This window comes from Artemia franciscana, chromosome 7, assembly GCF_032884065.1.
Source record: "Artemia franciscana chromosome 7, ASM3288406v1, whole genome shotgun sequence".
Taxonomy (NCBI): Eukaryota; Metazoa; Arthropoda; class Branchiopoda; order Anostraca; family Artemiidae; genus Artemia; species Artemia franciscana.
The window spans coordinates 9,912,784-9,930,420 of record NC_088869.1 but is presented as its reverse complement, the minus strand read 5'-3'; the positions used below and the strand labels follow the sequence as shown (position 1 = coordinate 9,930,420).

The 17,637-nt window shown below is 33.3% G+C and overlaps 1 protein-coding gene across 6 annotated transcripts in view; it reads right to left on the bottom strand.

The window, feature by feature from the left end:
• Positions 1-17,637, bottom strand: part of LOC136028830 (alpha-N-acetylglucosaminidase-like) — a 90,674-nt gene that overhangs the window by 61,722 nt on the left and 11,315 nt on the right. For all 6 annotated transcript variants that reach the window (XM_065706756.1, XM_065706757.1, XM_065706758.1 and 3 more), the window contains exons 3-5: positions 15,244-15,425; positions 11,994-12,090; positions 5,790-5,911 (exon numbers count right to left, since the gene is read on the bottom strand). In XM_065706756.1, the coding sequence (XP_065562828.1) occupies positions 5,790-5,911; positions 11,994-12,090; positions 15,244-15,425 (401 nt within the window). The remainder of the gene's footprint in view (positions 1-5,789; positions 5,912-11,993; positions 12,091-15,243; positions 15,426-17,637) is intronic.

Genomic DNA, 17,637 nt, shown 5'->3' with positions numbered 1-17,637 from the left:
AATAATGAACATGAAAAGTAAAAGTAGATATTTATAATAAACTGAAAATGAAGATACGAAAAAGTGTCAACTGCACCATAAAATGACAATCATGAAAAACGAACGAAAAATGTAGAATCCAAAGCATGACCTATCACAAAGGCCTGTATATCTATTTTAGTGTGAATTGAAGGCGGTTAAGCGGAAAATCTGATATTGTCTTACTCTAGTCTTCCAAGCGAGATGATAGTTCTCCTATTCTCTTAGAAATGTCAAAGATATGGTTTATTTGTGTGGAAAAGTTCACAGTTAATGGTTAGTTATGCTCTTTCATTGACCCAGATAGTGACAATGCCAAGAAGACAAATTAACACCACAATGTGTACTCAATTGTGAGGTTTACAATTAAAGTTCAGTGATCCTTTTTCATTGATCCAGACAGTAACAACGTCAAAAACAAAAATTAAAGAGCACAATTTATACTCAACTGTAAAATTTAAAGTTAAAGGTTAGCTATACTCTTTCATTGACCCGGATAGTGACAATGTCAACAAGACAAATTAACATCACAATGTATACTCAATTGGCAAGTTTACAGTTAAAGTTTAATCAGGTAGTGACAATGTCAACAAGACAAATTAAACACCACAATGTATACTCAATTGTCAAGTTTACGAGTTAAAAGTTGGTGATACTCCTTCATTAGCCCATATAGTGACAATGTCAACAAGACAAATTAAACACCACAATGTATACTCAATTGCTAAGTTTACAGTTAAAAGTTGATGATGCTCCTTCATTGACCAGATAGTGACAATGTCAACAAGATAAATTAAATAACATATTGTATACTCATTTGCTAAGTTTACAGTTAAAAATTAATGATGTTCCTCCATTGACCCAGACAATAACAATGTCTAAGCGATAAATTAACACCACATACATTGGGCAGAAAATAAAACCATTAAAACTGGGTGTAAAAGTGGAGCAAAACAATAAATAAAGACAATAAATATCCAGAAACTAGGATTTTGTTTTTTTTTTAAATTTGTCTTCTATGTCCAGTGTCTGAAAAGGACCGACTCAGCCATGAATATTTCTTATTTGGTCCCTGTAAAAAATATTGACATGAATTCACCCTTCCAATATTTCGTTAACAAAGAAAAACATATTCAATTCATAAGGTAAGCTACTTGATTAGGTTTAATCTCTGTGGAAAATTATAAAGCTAAATTCTGATAAGATTTAGATTTCGCAGCCGGGTTTGTCACTGCCTACCAAAAAACAGGTCTTCCTATGGGCAAATATTCTGTACGCTTACCATTCATACGAAGGTAGACATTCGCTTCTTTGGAAAGCGAGATTTTGATAAATAGCTGTTACCTGTTCAAGCACAAGTCTACAAGTAATATTCGTTTTAGACAGATATTTAAAGTTTTTTCCGAAAATTTTTTTTTTAGGAGGATCTCTGAGAATTTCGCTTACCCCCTGACTACCTACATAACAAAATGGTGATTAAACTTACATAAGCTATGGAAGTTCAGACTTTCATATTAATTTTCTAATATATAACTTGAAAGAAACAAGCGCCATATAATCATCAGTAATCACGAGTTCAAATTAAAAAACTGAATAATAATTTATATTACCGAATTAAATTAAAATACTTCAACAAGCCTGATGATGACGTGACACACCTCTCGTTCAAAAAATCACTTTAAAATTGCTTTGAAAGATTATATTTTAAACTCTTCGTTTTTTTTTCTTTTATGATCTTTAAATAAATAATGAACTGGGTTAATTTGGCGCAGCTTAAGCTAATACGGAATTTGGTCGTAAATAATAACACAAATAAGCAATAGCAAAGAAGGAGAACTAATAAACCGTTTTTTTGTTCTTATGTTGAAATTATTAGCAGAGAAAGGATTTATTTCATGTCTGAGCCCCTTTTGTGTGTCTAATTTTGCGTCCTGTGTTTACTTTTAGAGCCACTCTCCTGAGTTAATTCAGTTATTTGCCACAGAGCCATAATTCAGTCTTGGGTCACTAGAGCCATAATTCAATTAAGCCATAATAAAACTCAAATTATCAACTATAATGCAGTTTTTTGCCATTTGAGCCATATTTTAGCTATTTGTAGTTACAATCTCATACACTTTCCCATAGTGGGTAGAAATTTCCATTGCATTTGGGTAGGAAAGTTGTTCATGAGGCGTTTGTCTTTAAAAATTAGAGCGTAAAAGTAACATATAAGTCAAGACAAATTCTAGAAGGTTCAACAGGTTCTGACTAGCTATGATTTTTATCAGGGGTATAATTTTCTATGGGACGAAATTACGAAATTACACCATTGATTATTATAGGCTAGTTCTTTAATCCATGATCAGTAAATATTTGAAAACACCGCATTCAGTCGACCTCTCTTCCCATTCGGGTCATTTCATTGCTTTTATTACACACTTTAAAAAAAAAAGAACAGAAAAGAACCGACAGCAAAAAAGTAAATTTTTAATACTAGACTCGTTGAACGCAATAGCACTCACAATAAAATTAGCCCTTGTCATTATTTAACATATTTAACATTATTTAGCAACATTTGACAACACCGCATTCGCTTGGCCTCTATTTTTTTCTTTTTTTTTTGTACAATCTGTAATTCATTCATATCTGTAAATTTTGTCACTTTCACTACTGATTCAAATGTGATTTTATCTTTTATAAGAAGGGAGGAGGTAGAGAATCTCAAATAGTGACTGTCTTTATAAAGAGAAAGAAAGCTAACAGATAAACGAATTAAATGAGAAGCACGATGGTACAAGGAGAAAAGAATCATTTGCTTAACCTATCATAATCTCTTGAAATGGGTGCATACTATGAGAGCAGAAAACCAGGGACTTTCACGCAGGGAATTAGCATTAATGAAATTCAATCTTATAGTTAGGATCAGATCCAGGTTGGCGGACGGATGGGCTAAGCAGTTTATTGGGAGGCCGTATCCAGGAGAAGGGATGCACCGGGTTTGAACCACTTCCCCGAACTTTCTTCAGACTCGTAAAAAGTAAAAAAAAATGCACATACAAATTTTTATGCGTTTTACAAAGATTTCTTCCCCTCCTTTCCGAACAAAATCCTGGATACGCCCTTGTTTATACGAAATTTTAAAATTTGTTAGATGTTCAGCGTGTGATTATTTTTTCTTTATCCAGTCAGCAGTCTCCAACTACTCCTCTAGGACTCCACAAGTGAGACTGGTTCCACTCCACTTGTTCCTCATCAAGAAGACAAAAAAGGTGGAACTTTCACGCTAGGCAATAGCACAATTTTTGTTTTACCTGCAATTAGTACCTGACCCACATCGACAAAACGATAAGATATATGGACTATAGGAAACCTTCTTTCCCGTCCTATATGAGATTAAATAAAAAAAAAACAAGTTTTTTTTTAACTGAAAGTAAGGAGCGACATTAAAACTTAAAACGAACAGAAATTACTTCGTATATGAAAGAGGCTGCTTCCTCATCAACGCCCCGCTCTTTACGCTAAAGTTTTTTACTGTTTTAAAAAGAAGAATTGAGAGAAAGAGTCAAACTTTAGCGTAAAGAGCGGGGCGTTGATGAGGAAGCAGCCTCTTTCATATACGAAGTAATTTCTGTTCGTTTTAAGTTTTAATGTCGCTCCTTACTTTCAGTTAAAAAAAAATTGTTTTTTTTATTTAATTTCTGAACGTTTTTGAATCAAAGCATGTTTTGATTTTGGCTCTCCGCAGAGGAATAAGTAAAACGAAATTTGCATTTTTTTTTTTTTTTTTTTTTTTTTTGGCTAAATGGCTTTCTCATAATTTTGATACAATGATTTTGACAAAAAAGAACGGGTGAGGAAGCCTAGTTGCCCTCCGATTTTTTGGTTAATTAAAAAGGCAACTAGAACTTTTAATTTTTTACGAATATTTTTATTAGTAAAAGATTTACGTAACTTATAAATTAGCTTACGTAAAGAACTTTTGTATTCTCATATTTTTATTACATATATGAGGGGTTTCGCCCCCTTGTCAGATCCTCGCTCTTTACACTAAAGCTTAAATTTTGTCCCAATTCATTAAGAATGACCCCGGAATCACAAAAGCCGTAGAATAAATAGTTGAAATTACTAAAAATACTTTAGCGTAAAGAGCGAGGTATTAGGAGGAGGTGAGCCCCTCAAATGGGTAATAATTTCTGTTTGTTTTAAGTTTTAATGCTGTTCCTTACTTCCAGCTGAAATAACGTTTTCATATTTATTTTTTCATTTTTTTTTAAATAATGCTAGTAAATCCTGCGCTCCCTTCATGGGGATTTTCTTCCCCCATGACAAATTATCGATGGAAAGTTCCCCCAGCATATCCCCCTCTTCTCAACCCCTACCCCCAACCAAAAAAATCCTCCTGAAAACGCCTGTACACTTCCCAATGACCATTACTATATGTAAGCACTGGTCAAAGTTTGTAACTTGTTGCCCCTCCCACGGGGACTGTGGGGGAGTAAATCGTCCCCAAAGACATAGTTAGAAGGTTTTTCGACTACGCTGAATAAAATGGCTATCTCAGAATTTTGATCCGTTGACTTTGGTAAAATAATTAGCGTGGGAGAGGGCCTAGGTGCCCTCCAATTTTTTTGGTCACTTAAAAAGGGCACTAGAACTTTTCATTTCCGTTAGAATGAGCCCTCTTGCAACATTCTAGGACAACTGGGTCGATACGATCACCCCTGAAAAAAAAAACAAAAAAAAATAAACACGCATCCGTGATCTGCCTTCTGGCAAAAAATACAAAATTCCACATTTTTGAAGATAAGAGCTTGAAACTTCTACAGCAGGGTTCTCTGATACGCTGAATCTGATGGTGTGATATTCTTTAAGATTCTATGACTTCTAGGGGGCGTTTTCCCCTATTTTCTAAAATAACGCAAATTTTCTCAGGCTGGTAACTTTTGATGGGTAAGACTAAACTTGATGAAACTTATATATTTATATTTATTTTAAAATGCGATTCTTTAGATGTAGGTATCAAAATTCTATTTTTTAGAGTTTTGGTTACTATTGAGCCGGGTCGCTTCTTACTACAGTTCGTTACCACGAACTGTTTGATAAATGGAAACCTTTAAATATCTCTTAGGGGGTTAATACACTAAACTCTCTTTTTCTTTCTTCGGGTCTACAGCCTCTGACCACTCCTTTGAGGGTGCAAGAGCGATACTGGTTTATCTTTGGGGTTTTGGGGAATAACACCATTTAACTGGGTTATCCTGTAGTTTGAAAGCTTCAAAAGCCACTTCGAGCGGTAAATCCAGCTTGTGCCCTTGGATTCAATCTAGCCGAATCTTATCATACATCAAATTAAAACCATGTGGGCGATATTACTTGATCTATTTGCTGAAACACCGATAATGTTAGGCATGGTAGCTGCAGTTTTGACAGCGCAGTACAGGGCATGGCCATTATCATTTACAATTGATCCTATATAATAAAAATAACAATTTATTTATAACTCACAAAAACACTGCACATAAGCATTAAAATTTGGTGTGTAAAAAAGTTAAAAAGTATACACACAAAAATACGAAACATACAAACACGAAAAATATTAACTATAGAAAAAAATTAACAAGACAATTATACGGAGAAAGTATTTCAAGAGCTCTTCCGGATAGCTTATCATATAAAGAGGCTTTTCCGAATAATGTTCCAGATACCGGATAACGGTCAAAATTCTCATATTTGGTTACCAGCCCTTCCAGCTCCCCTAAATACAGCAAATATGACAAAAAACAACTCACCAAGGAAGAAAGGCAGGTCCGACAAAGAATTCTTCTAGTTCAGCATCGCTAAGTCCCAAATTATTGAAAACTCTTTTGAAAATTGCTTCTTGTCCAATAAAAGCCAAAGGCAAGTTTATACCCTAGAACATACATTGAAAGGGAAGATAGTGAAAATCTCAATGCTCTTGGAGATCATCAATATATAAAATTTTTGTCATTTCGACTGATAAGTCAAATTATTTCACCCCAGTAAATATGAAGTATAATTGGCCAAAAACACTCTCCGGGATACAAATTAGGCTTCCAAAAAAAGCTACCCGTTTTCGGTATTTCTGAGCTCCCTAGTTCAGCAAGTTATGAAGTGATTCAAAATATATATATTTTGTTCTGTAACCATGATTCATGTAGCTTTAAAACATTTAAAATATATTGATCATGTGTGTAACATTTTGTGTAATTATGTGAGTTTTATGGCATTATGTGCCTTTTTGTTTTTGTTTTCTTTTTGCAATTGTCATCTTTTTCATAGTCATTATTATAAACCCTATTATTTGAGTTAGTATCATGTGGTATTATTTGTTGTTTTTTGCCATAAGTGGCTTTTGTTACAATAAATATCTATCTATCTATCTATTTGTTTCTTAAAAGATTGTCTATTAATCAGTTTCCTGAACTATGTTTTAAGGGCTACAGTGATTGAAGTAAACCGTACGAAACAGCTACTAGAAACAAATCAAACAAATTTCAAATTTAATATAATAAAAGGTCTTGGAAAGAAAAGGAGAATAATATAAGCGCGCTCTTATTTATGAGTATCAAAAGGCCTAACATAACAGGTCCTAGCATAATAAATTTCAAAACCTTTTCTTTCAGTTATGAAGAAATTATAATATTTAACTTCTTTGCAGGGTAAGACTGTTCCCGGTTCTTTTTCTTCTTGTAGGTAACTCTTCCATTACTGTTCTGTCCTCCTCTTTTCTACCATTTATACTTCCTGACAGTGAGTTCTTTTTTTTTCATTTTATTACCTGTTTCCTCTTCACAAATTATACTTTTGTAATTTTGGTTCGTAAATTATTATGCACTTTGATTGTAAATCCTGTACCCCCACCTCATTTTATGGCATATAATTTGATTTTATGAACAAAAAATCGTACAGGTAGAATTGAGCTTCAAAGACCACCAACTTAAGCAAAATGATTATCAGCTTGCACAATTAGAAATCAAATTGCCCCTATCCTGTACAGTAGATTATATACCCCAAACTGAATTGCCCCTATCCTTTACAGTAGATTATATACCCCAAACTGAATTGCCCCTATCCTTTACAGCGTATCGGACACTATTTTCGGGATTTATGGGCTACTACATTTCTTAGCGTTAGACTTGGTCGTCTCTTACTAGGTTGCGAACTACCGCTGCAACCGGATTATATACCCCAAATCAAAAAACATAGGAACTGAAAAATATCTTAACGGGGGGGGGGGAGAGACATGGGTATTTATGTTAAAAACATAAAGAGATGCAAAGAAATTAGACAGACGAGATGTTTGAGGGGGAAATAAATTCAACAATGAGCAACAAACATAATATATAATTTTGGGGTAACAAAAATCATAAAAACTTAATCATTTATTTCAATACTGGTTTCAATGCTCAATCATAGAGCACAGACGACTAAAAAGCATGAACATTCTTTGGGGTGAAAGTTGAATAGACACTAGAGTGCATGTGAATCACATAGCAAAAGACGTGAAACGAAAAGAAATGAAAAGAAGACCTAATGAAGAGAAATGGCAAAACTTGAGATAGAGAAACATCACCCAATGTTTTTTTATTTCGAGAAAGCCAGTGTGACACTCAAATTCTAGAGTAGAAGCTGGTTGTAGTGGTTGTCGTAGTAGCATTTTTGTTTTCTAACACCACAAATAAAATCAATCGGTAGCACACCAAAAGCATTACTTGTGAGGATGTACTACTGCCAAAAAATGTATCATTACAAATATGAGGTATGAGGAGTTGGAGACAGTGGCGGCGCTAGATCTTTTGAGGTCCGGTGCAATATCAGTTTGTAGGGCCTCAATAGCTGTTGCTACAAATCGGGGAAATCCATTCATGTTATTCATTTAACAGAGCCGTTCTGAAGGTCGATGGTGCCTGGGGAAAAAATAACTACAGCGTTTCCACCAGACTCAAATATAAGCAAAAATATAAGCAAGAATGCCCTTGAATTGGGTCGGGATAAGTTAACCCGCCTCAGATCTTGGTTAGCAGAGACTTAATGTAATTTTTTTAACAATAGTACGAGTTTTCTATCATACTTTGACTTTTTTTCTAGTCTCCTAGAACTCCTATCATCGATGAATGTTCAGGTCTAATTTTTTTTTATTTAGAAACATCCCTACTTCAGACACGAATAACTATGAATCGGGTCGGGATAAATTAACCCACCTCAGATCTTTGTTAGCAGAGACTTCATGTAATTTTTTTGACAATAGTACGAGTTTTCTATCATGCTTTGACTTTTTCTAGTCTCCTAGAACTCCTATCATTGATGAATGTTCCAGGTCTAATTTTCTTTTTATATAGAAACACCCCTACTTCAGACACGAATGCCTTTGCATTGGGTCGGCATAAATTAACCCGTCTCAGATCTTGGTTAGCAGAGACTTCATATTTTTTTGACAATAGTACGAGTTTTCTATCATACTTTGACTTTTTTTTTTCTAGTCTTCTAGAACTCCTATCATCGATTAATGTTCCAGGTCTAGTTTTTTTTATTGTTTAATGATGTTTTCGTTTCTAAATTTTTGGCCTATTTTGGCAATGGCAACGACAAATTACATTGGCAGATTGTATTTTACCGCTAATTTGTTCAAGTGAATAAGAGCGATTTAATTCAAATTGTGAGATCTGACGATTAATCGTAGGTAAACAAAAACCCGGGTCTTTAGGGGGTATTACGAGATTTCTCCTGTTCGGAAAGAGGAACCTCGTATAGGTTCAACTAATTCTCCTCGGCGCGATTCCTCTGATCTGAACGTTGACCCCTCTAGAGTGCTTAGGGTGGACACCCAGAGCCAAGGTAATTTGCACTTAAAGGTCTAAAAAGATGTACTCCCTTGAATCCTTATATCACGCCGGGTCTTCTTAGAAGCTGAAGAAGGAAAAATAGCCTTTGGAAATTTGGCGAGTCACTGAGGTCATTGTCAATCGCAGTTGCTGCTCTTCTTCATTCAAAATCTATAGGAGCACTGAATGTCCTTCGATTCGAAAGCTAAATCCCCATTTTATTTTCTTTCAAAATTTGAAAAAGAAATTCGGAAAACTTGGTAGGTAATGGTTTACTGGTAGTGTTATCTTTACCAGACAATTTATGGCTTTTCTGTACATGAATAAGCCCTTTGACATTTTGAATGGTAGATCAGCCCTTTGACATTTTATGACATGGAAATACTCCGAAAAAAAGAGATGCATCTTTTGATATAAGTTTACCTAAAGATGTTGATAATTTACGAGCCAAAATTACAAAAGTATAATTTCTGAAGAGGAAACAGGTAATAAAACAGTTTAAAGTGAAACAAAAAAAGAAAACAATTCACTGTCAGGAAGTATAAATAGTAGAAAAAAAGGTAGAAAAAAAATGGTAGAAAAAAAGAGATACATATTTTGATATAAGTTTACCTAAAGATGTTGATAATTTACGAACCAAAAGTACAAAAGTATAAATCTGAAGAGGAAATAGGTAATAAAACAGTTTAAAGTGAAACAAAAAAAACTATTCACTGTCAGGAAATATAAATGGCAGAAAAAAAAGTTGACAGACAAAAGAAAAGGAACGGGATGAGTCAGGCAGCTTCTTTAAAAATAAGCTTTAAAAGTAGGCAAGGATTCCTTGTCTCATAACCATATCTATACTTTATCCATATTTAATCATTATTTTAATATCTATTCAGATCATTATTCAATTTTTTATTGAAATTTTCAAAAAACGAATTTTTTCGACGATAAAGATAGCTACTTTCATCTTGATACCGTTATTTATTTTAATCACTTAATTTTTGTAAAATATCTGGAACAACCAAAAAAACAACTGACACTTTAAAGAGCAACAAGGATTATACTCCGAAACCGCAACATACCCTATGATCAAGCCCTCGCTAAATTAAATTTATCTCCACTTAAAGTCCGGCTTGAACACCTTATTCAGCAATTTGGAAAATCCGCCCAAGCCAATAAGAGCCACTGATCACTACTACCCGAACCAGCCCCTCCCAATAGCCAAACTCGGTTACAAAATAGACTTCTACCCCCTAAAGTACGAACTAATCGTTACGCCAACTCATTTGTGCCTTTCTTCACATCAATTTTCAATGCTGAGTTGCAGTGTGTGATTTTTGTTTAAATGTATAATTTTGTAAAAAAAAAAAAAAAAAACTGAATTTAGCTATGCTACGATACTTTTTAAATATACCGATCTCTCTCTCTCTCAAAACTGACCTCTTCTTTTTTTCATTTCACACCGTATGGTTAAACTTATTGTTATGTGTTTAATTTTTAATCATTGCTTCAATGATTACAAATAATTTATATATAATTATGTATAATATGAATATCTATATATAGTATGAATATTCATTTTAGTGATCTAGGTTTGTGAAGTAGTCTCATGATGTGTCCATTTTTGCGGTCAGGTTTTGAAGTCCGTTTTCATTTACTACTATGGATCAAAAAAACATTGCATTTTATATAGATTTTATATTAGCTCTGCATTATTTCTAATATTGGCTCCACCTCAAACTACAACATTCCATGGTAGCATTTAGTTTGCTGAAAAGTTAAAGTAGAAAGGCCGCGTTAGAGATGATGTTAGCAACAATCACTGAAATATCTCAACTAATATAAGATCTAAGATTTAGTTCATAAATGATAAATAAACAAGTTCATAAACAAGTTCAAAATTTAGTTCATAAACAAGCACAGTGATAAATAAAAGGTACCTAAAGCAGAAGAATCAGTACTTTAGAAACAAAAAATTTATGTGATTAACTTTGGTATCAGAGACAAGTAGGCATGCAAAGGGAGAGGAGGAAGGGATTTAGGGACCACTGCCACGGATTTTCTAGATTTTTTGCAAGGTACCATCATTGTAAACACCTACTATATCTTTTGTGGTTAAAGTATTTGGCAAAAGCACTTAGAGAGGACTTGACAAAAAGACTTAAGGACAAAGAGAAAGGAGGAAGGGACTTAGGGACAATTGCCACGCATACTTCGGATTTTTTTAGATTTGTTTGTTTGGTACCATCATTGTAAACTCCTACTAAATCTTTTGTGGTTAAAGTATTTGGCAAAAGGACTTAGGGAGAACTTGGCAAAAGGACTTAAGGACAAAGAGAAAGGAGGAAGGGACTTAGGGACAATTGCCACGGATACTTCGGATTTTCCTAGATTTTTTTGTAGGGTACCATCATTGTAAACACCTACTACCTCTTTTGCGGACAAAGTATTTGGCAAAAGGACTTAGGGAGGACTTGGACAAAGAGAGAGGAGGAGGGGACTTCGGGACAATTGCCACAGACATTTCGGATTTATCTAGATTTTTTTGTAGGGTACCTTCATTGTAAACACCTAAATCTTTCTTGGTTAAAGTATTTGGCACTTACGTATTATACCGACCACACTATTGATCTTGATCTATTTAAAACCGGTCTCTCTCTTTGTACTCAGAATTATTTAGCTTAGACTGAGTAAGATAAACTAATATACAAGTATATTTTAATTAAATATTTAGTATATAAAGTTGATTAGGTTAGGTATTAAATATAATGCGTTCTAGGCGACCTGCTTCCCATGATTTTATTACTAAAGTATTATATTTTCATCATATTTTGGTAGGTTTCATTGGGATTAACCTAACAATACTTCTTGGAAGTAGTCGGTACAATACAGAAGTACAAAGAATTTTACCCGAATATTAGACTAAAGAGTGTGCAGTATAACAGAATTTTACGTGGCTATTTGCCGTGTGACATTGAATCTTTATTTTTATTTTATGTGAATGCCAATTAAGCCATTTGGTCTTGTAAGTAGCATCTTGAAATGAACAATTCATTCGTGTACTACCGAAAATCATAATTTTGTCCCTCACCCCACCCACTACCCAAACTAAGTGCTTATGTATGTGCCTGACAAAAATAAAATAGAAGAAAAAGGAATTACCTGGAGAGCCATCCAATCAATTTCCCTTTCCCATCTCGACCAGTTCCACCAAGCAGAACTATACCCAAATGTACACACGTTCTGATAATACCTGTATCTAAAAAGAAAAGTTTTAAACGTACTTTTCAATTTTACTGATTTTAGTGAACAATAATCGATGCTGCATGTCTGAATACCCCACATTCAATAACCTTATTGCAATTTCTGTAATTTTACCATTCAGTAGCCAATCACAATTACTGAGTCACGTTCAAAAGCACTATTTGAAACCTATTGGGAGGGGGATAATGACGGAGACCCTTTGGGTACGCATCTAAAAATACACGTATTTTAGAGATTCCTAAAGTATATTGCTGAGTTAGGTAACTTCCACAGTAATAAATTACTGACCAAAATACAGTACACTTTAACGTTACTTTTTTTTAGTGGTCTGAAACTCATTGGTGGGAAACCAAACTTTGGCGAAAAACGTTATTTTCTAAGGTGACCAGATTCGTTCAGTTTGTCAGTAGAACCATACAACACATACAACAGAATGTACAACTATGTTCGAGGGACTCATAAAATTGGTAAAATCTTAAATTTTAATTTAAATTTTTGTTAATTTTCATAAAGGAACCATTTAAGACCCAACCACTGAAGGAACCAAATAACCGGTTGAAAGTAAGGGGCAACATTAAAACTCAAGCGAACAAAAATTGTTAAGTATATGAGGGGTCGCCACCTCCTCAATGCCTCGCTGTTTACGCTAAAGTTTGACTTTTAGTCCCAATTATTTAAGAACGACTCCTGGAAAAAAGGACCATTTAATTCAAATATTACGCTTTTTTAAAAGTTCTAAAAAATTAGCATAAAGAGAGAGATATTGAGGAGGAGGTAACCCCCAAATATGTAAAAATTTCTGTTCGCTTTAACTTTTAAGGTTACCCCTTATTTTCAGTTAAAAAAAACTTGTTTTTTAGAATTAATTTCTTATTGTTTTTTAAATAATGCCCGGAAATCCATATCCCCTTCACGGAATATTTCCTTCCCCCACAGAAAATACCTCTATGGAAAGACCATCCTCCGTCCCCCCCGCCAAAATACATGTATGCTTCCTAATAACCAAAACTATACGTAAACAATGAGCAAAGTTCGTAGCCTGCAGCCATTCCCCCGGGGGCTGTGGGTAGTTAAGGCGTCCTCAAAGACATAGTTATTAGATCTTTCGACTATGTAGAACAAAATAGCAATCTCAAAATCTTGATTGAGAGGTTTTAGGGGTGAGAATAGGGGCGTGTGATGGGGACTAGCTGGAATCAAACATTTAAGTGACTTAAAAACGGCACTAGAACTTCTGATTTTCAATCAAATGAGCCCTCTCTTAATCTTTTAGTATCACTGGCTCCATACGATTACCCCGGAAAAAACCCTTGACCGAAGAATTTTGACTGGTTCAAATTAGCACTAGTAAAACTACGGTACTAGTAAAATTTACTGTGAATTGGCCTTAGGCCACTCCAGTAAACTCTAGCTACCTTTACAGATGGGGACCAACAGGCGACCTCGCTTTAACGCTAAGAAAAAATTCAAGAGCTTCTCTAATGTTAAAAAGCAATAAAGGTATTTTTTTTCTTCCTTTGCGATACATTTCATTCAAAACAATTTAACCTGTTGAAGCCAACAAATGACATGAAACAGTGATCGCACCACAGAAAAACTGCCAAAAACCTTACTTCTCTTCTAGCCAATAATTGATTCGCCTAATTTTCAGCTGAAATTCCGTAAAAAAAACCTTTGAACAGCCAAATGAGTTATTTTCAAAAACACTCTAGAGAGCTACAGTAAATCAGTGCCAGTAGGCATAAACATCTGAGTCCTACTTTAAAAACAAGATTAAAACTTTTTTAAACAAGAACAAAATTGGGAAACAGTGTTTCAATGCTCTTGTCATGGTGAATGTGACATATACCATTTTCCATTTAACTACATCATTCTCCATTTGGAAAATGATGTAATTAAACTTGCTCTTATAGTAGTTTCAGATCTAGGGAGCAAACGAAAGACATAATCCGAGCACACGATCTACATTTCACCATAAAAAGACGCGAAGGTCACAATAAGTTTCGCTTTTGGACACTAGAAAAAGTTATTGCAAAAAAAAACTTGTTACGGGGAGAAATAACACGATTTCATATAAAGAATTCAGCAAAACATTGAAAAAAAAGTACATTACGCCCGTCTAACTTACCAATCTAACTTAAAATTGAAATTGCCTACCATAAGATTTATAAGAAAAACACACCAGATAAGATTTATTTTTCGGAAAACATGACTATCGCAAGCCCAGATTGGCAGAATTCAAGATTCAGAGGCAACAAATAGTAAGTAAGTAAGACGGCACTAGACCCTTAAGGTCCAAACCGGCGGTGCTGATCTCCGTTTCATGGCCCTTCAGCCAGGAAGTGCAATGGGGGGGGGACAACCATCCTGTGCTTTCACACATCCTTCCTGCTTACCTTCCCCAGATTTCTCCAGGTACCTATTTAGTGCTGGGTCGACTCTGGCTGAGCTTACAGAGTCACGCCACTGACCCCCGTCCCAAACTAAATAACTGGTCATAACTTGGATTGAACCCGTGCCCCTCGGACACAGAATTCCCAGGCCAGCGCGCCAACCACTCAGCCAGGACGGCCACTCTGCCAACAAATAACAAATTAAAACCAAAAACACAGGCTGTAAAAGACAGAAAAATGAATAGGAGGAGAAATTAGAGAGAGACAAAGACAGAAGAGCTTCCCAACCTGCTTTTTTTCCTTGTCAATAAACCATATTGGAGTGTATGTTATTTTTCCCGATTTGACACTTCATACGCTTAAATGCGATATAGAAACGTCAAGATTATTAAAAAAAAACACTACAAAATTCAGGTTTGCCCCCCCCCCCTCTCCAACTCTCCTTTTCTAACAAGAAAAAATTGGTCCTTGCCCTGCTTATAATTGGCTTGAGTATAGACTAATAATTAAAACATTTAACTGATATGATACAATACTCAACGATATTTTTATAGACTATGAATCTCTTTCAGCCAATGCTGGGAAAATCGTAATTAAAACAGCTAAAAAAATTTAACAGAATTTAGTATTCAAATACATCATCTAGAAAATATAGGAAACCAGGTAGACCTTACGACTATTTCTTTTTAGGCTAGGGAATGACCTCGAAGAAATAAAACACAAAGATCAAAATTTATTTTGTACAATTAAATTACCTGTCTGCTGACCGCAGTTCAACACTCGCATTGGGTAAAATTTCAGGCAATTTAAGTTGGTCTCCGTCCCAGCTTATATGGCAGTTGCAAAAATTACGAAGGTAATGATGTACGCCCCAAGCTGCTGCTACGCCAGAATTTCCAGTTATTTTTACTGTTGAGTTTTCTGATGTTTTTAGGATCTAAAAACATAGAAAAGCACATATTACAGACAATTTTCTAAAATTGATAAAATTGCAATTTTACCAAATCTATTACCAAGTATCTATTAATTCAGTATTTCTGGTTAATTTTACTGTAAAGTTTTCTAACAATATCAGAAACTAAAACAAAAACAAAAATTGCAGATGACAAATTATCAATATTTTTAAGAAGATAATTTGTTTGACTTGATCAAAATACTGTCTGAAAAAATCCAAACAAAAAATTCAGCTGACCTTTTTTAGAATTATTATTTCCTTTTGATATTTTCTTTTCAATATCAGAATTTGAAATTGTTCTTTAAAATAAAAGAATACAGGAAAAAAAGCTCTAAAACGGAGCTGGCAATTAACAAAAAATTAGAAAGAGGAGCAAAATGTGTTTTTGAAAATTCAAGGGCGGAACTTGTCACTTTTTCAAAATATTCAATGAAAAAAAAAATTTTTTTTCAACGAAAACACCCTCCTAATTTTTTTTAATCTAGGGGTGACCAAAAAGAGCAAACCCGGTCCGGTTATGTCATTCACGTATCTTGGACTTGTTTTTATTCTTCCCACCTAGTTTCATCCCGATCTCCTCGCTTTAAGTGTTTTCCAAGATTTCTGGTTCCCCCCCCTCCATCAAACAGAAAAAACTTCAATTTCACGTAATTAAGTAACAACTTGTTTGAAAGAAAAATTGCGGTTAAGCATATATCTAATATTTTATATTTTTCTTTTCTGGTCTCCATTTTGAGTCAACATGGAAGAAGAAAACTTCTATTTTACTTAAGTAAGTTATAAACTATTTTAAATAAATTGTTCTTAAGCATAAGACTAATATTTGATATTTATCTTTTTCAGATTCCCTTTTGAGTACAATAGAAGAAAAAAAATTCAGTTTAACGTTAGTAGGTTATAAATTAATTGAACAAATTGTATTTAACCATGTGACTAATATTTAACATTTTTTTTTTAGGTTTCCTTTTCAGTCAACATTGAAGAAAAACTTCAGTTTAACATTAATAGGTAATAAATTATTTGAAAAAAAAATACACTTAAGCATAGAACTAACATTTGACATCTGTCTTTTTCAGGCTCCCTTTTTAGTCAACATGAAAGAAACAAATTTAAGTTTCACGTAAGTAATATATTAAAGAAATATATCGAAAATAAAATGGGTTTAAGCATATGACTAGTTTGAAATCTGTCTTTTTCAGTTTTTTTTTTTTTTTTTTTTTTTTTTTTTAGTCAACAAGGAAGAAAAAACTTTAGTTTCACGGAAGTTAGTGATAAATTATTTGAAAAAACTATGTTTCGGCACTTGACTAACATTTGATATTTGTCTTTTTTGTCTTTTCAATTTGTCTTTTCAACACCTTCTAAAGACCAGAATACAATTACCATTTTGATGAAAACAGATTACATTTTAAATATTTTCTATTTTTAACCATAGATCCAAAATTACTACAACTTTACATATATATATATATATATATATATATATATATATATATATATATATATATATATATATATATATATATATATATATATATATATATATATATATATATATATATATATATATATATCTATATATATAAAAATAAGTTGTCTGTCTGTGGATGTGTGGATGGATGTGTGGATGGATGTGTCAGGTGACGTCACCTGAAAAAACTGGATTAGGTGACGTCAAAACTGAAAAAACTAAAAAAAGGCAAAAACTACAAAAAAAACTAAAAACTAATAAAAAAAATAAAAAAGCTAAAAAACTAAAAAAACTATAAAGGTAAAAACCAATAAAAAACTAAAAAAAAAACTGAAAAAACTAAAAAAAGGCAAAAACTACAAAAAAAAACTAAAAACTAATAAAAAAAAGTAAAAAAGCTAAAAAACTAAAAAAACTAAAAAAACTAAAAAAAGGTAAAAAACTAAAAAAAATAAAAAATAAAAAAAAACTAAAAAAAAGGAAAAAACTGAAAAATAAGCTAAAATAAAGGTAAAAACCAATAAAAAACTAAAAAAAAAAAGGAAAAAACTAATAAATGACGACACTCAAAGAGAAAGCGACCAGGACAAAAAACTAAAAAAAAAGGCAAAAACTACAAAAAAACTAAAAACTAATAAAAAAAATAAAAAAGCTAAAAAACTAAAAAAACTAAAAAAAGGTAAAAAACTAAAAAAACTAAAAACTAAAAAAAAACTAAAAAAG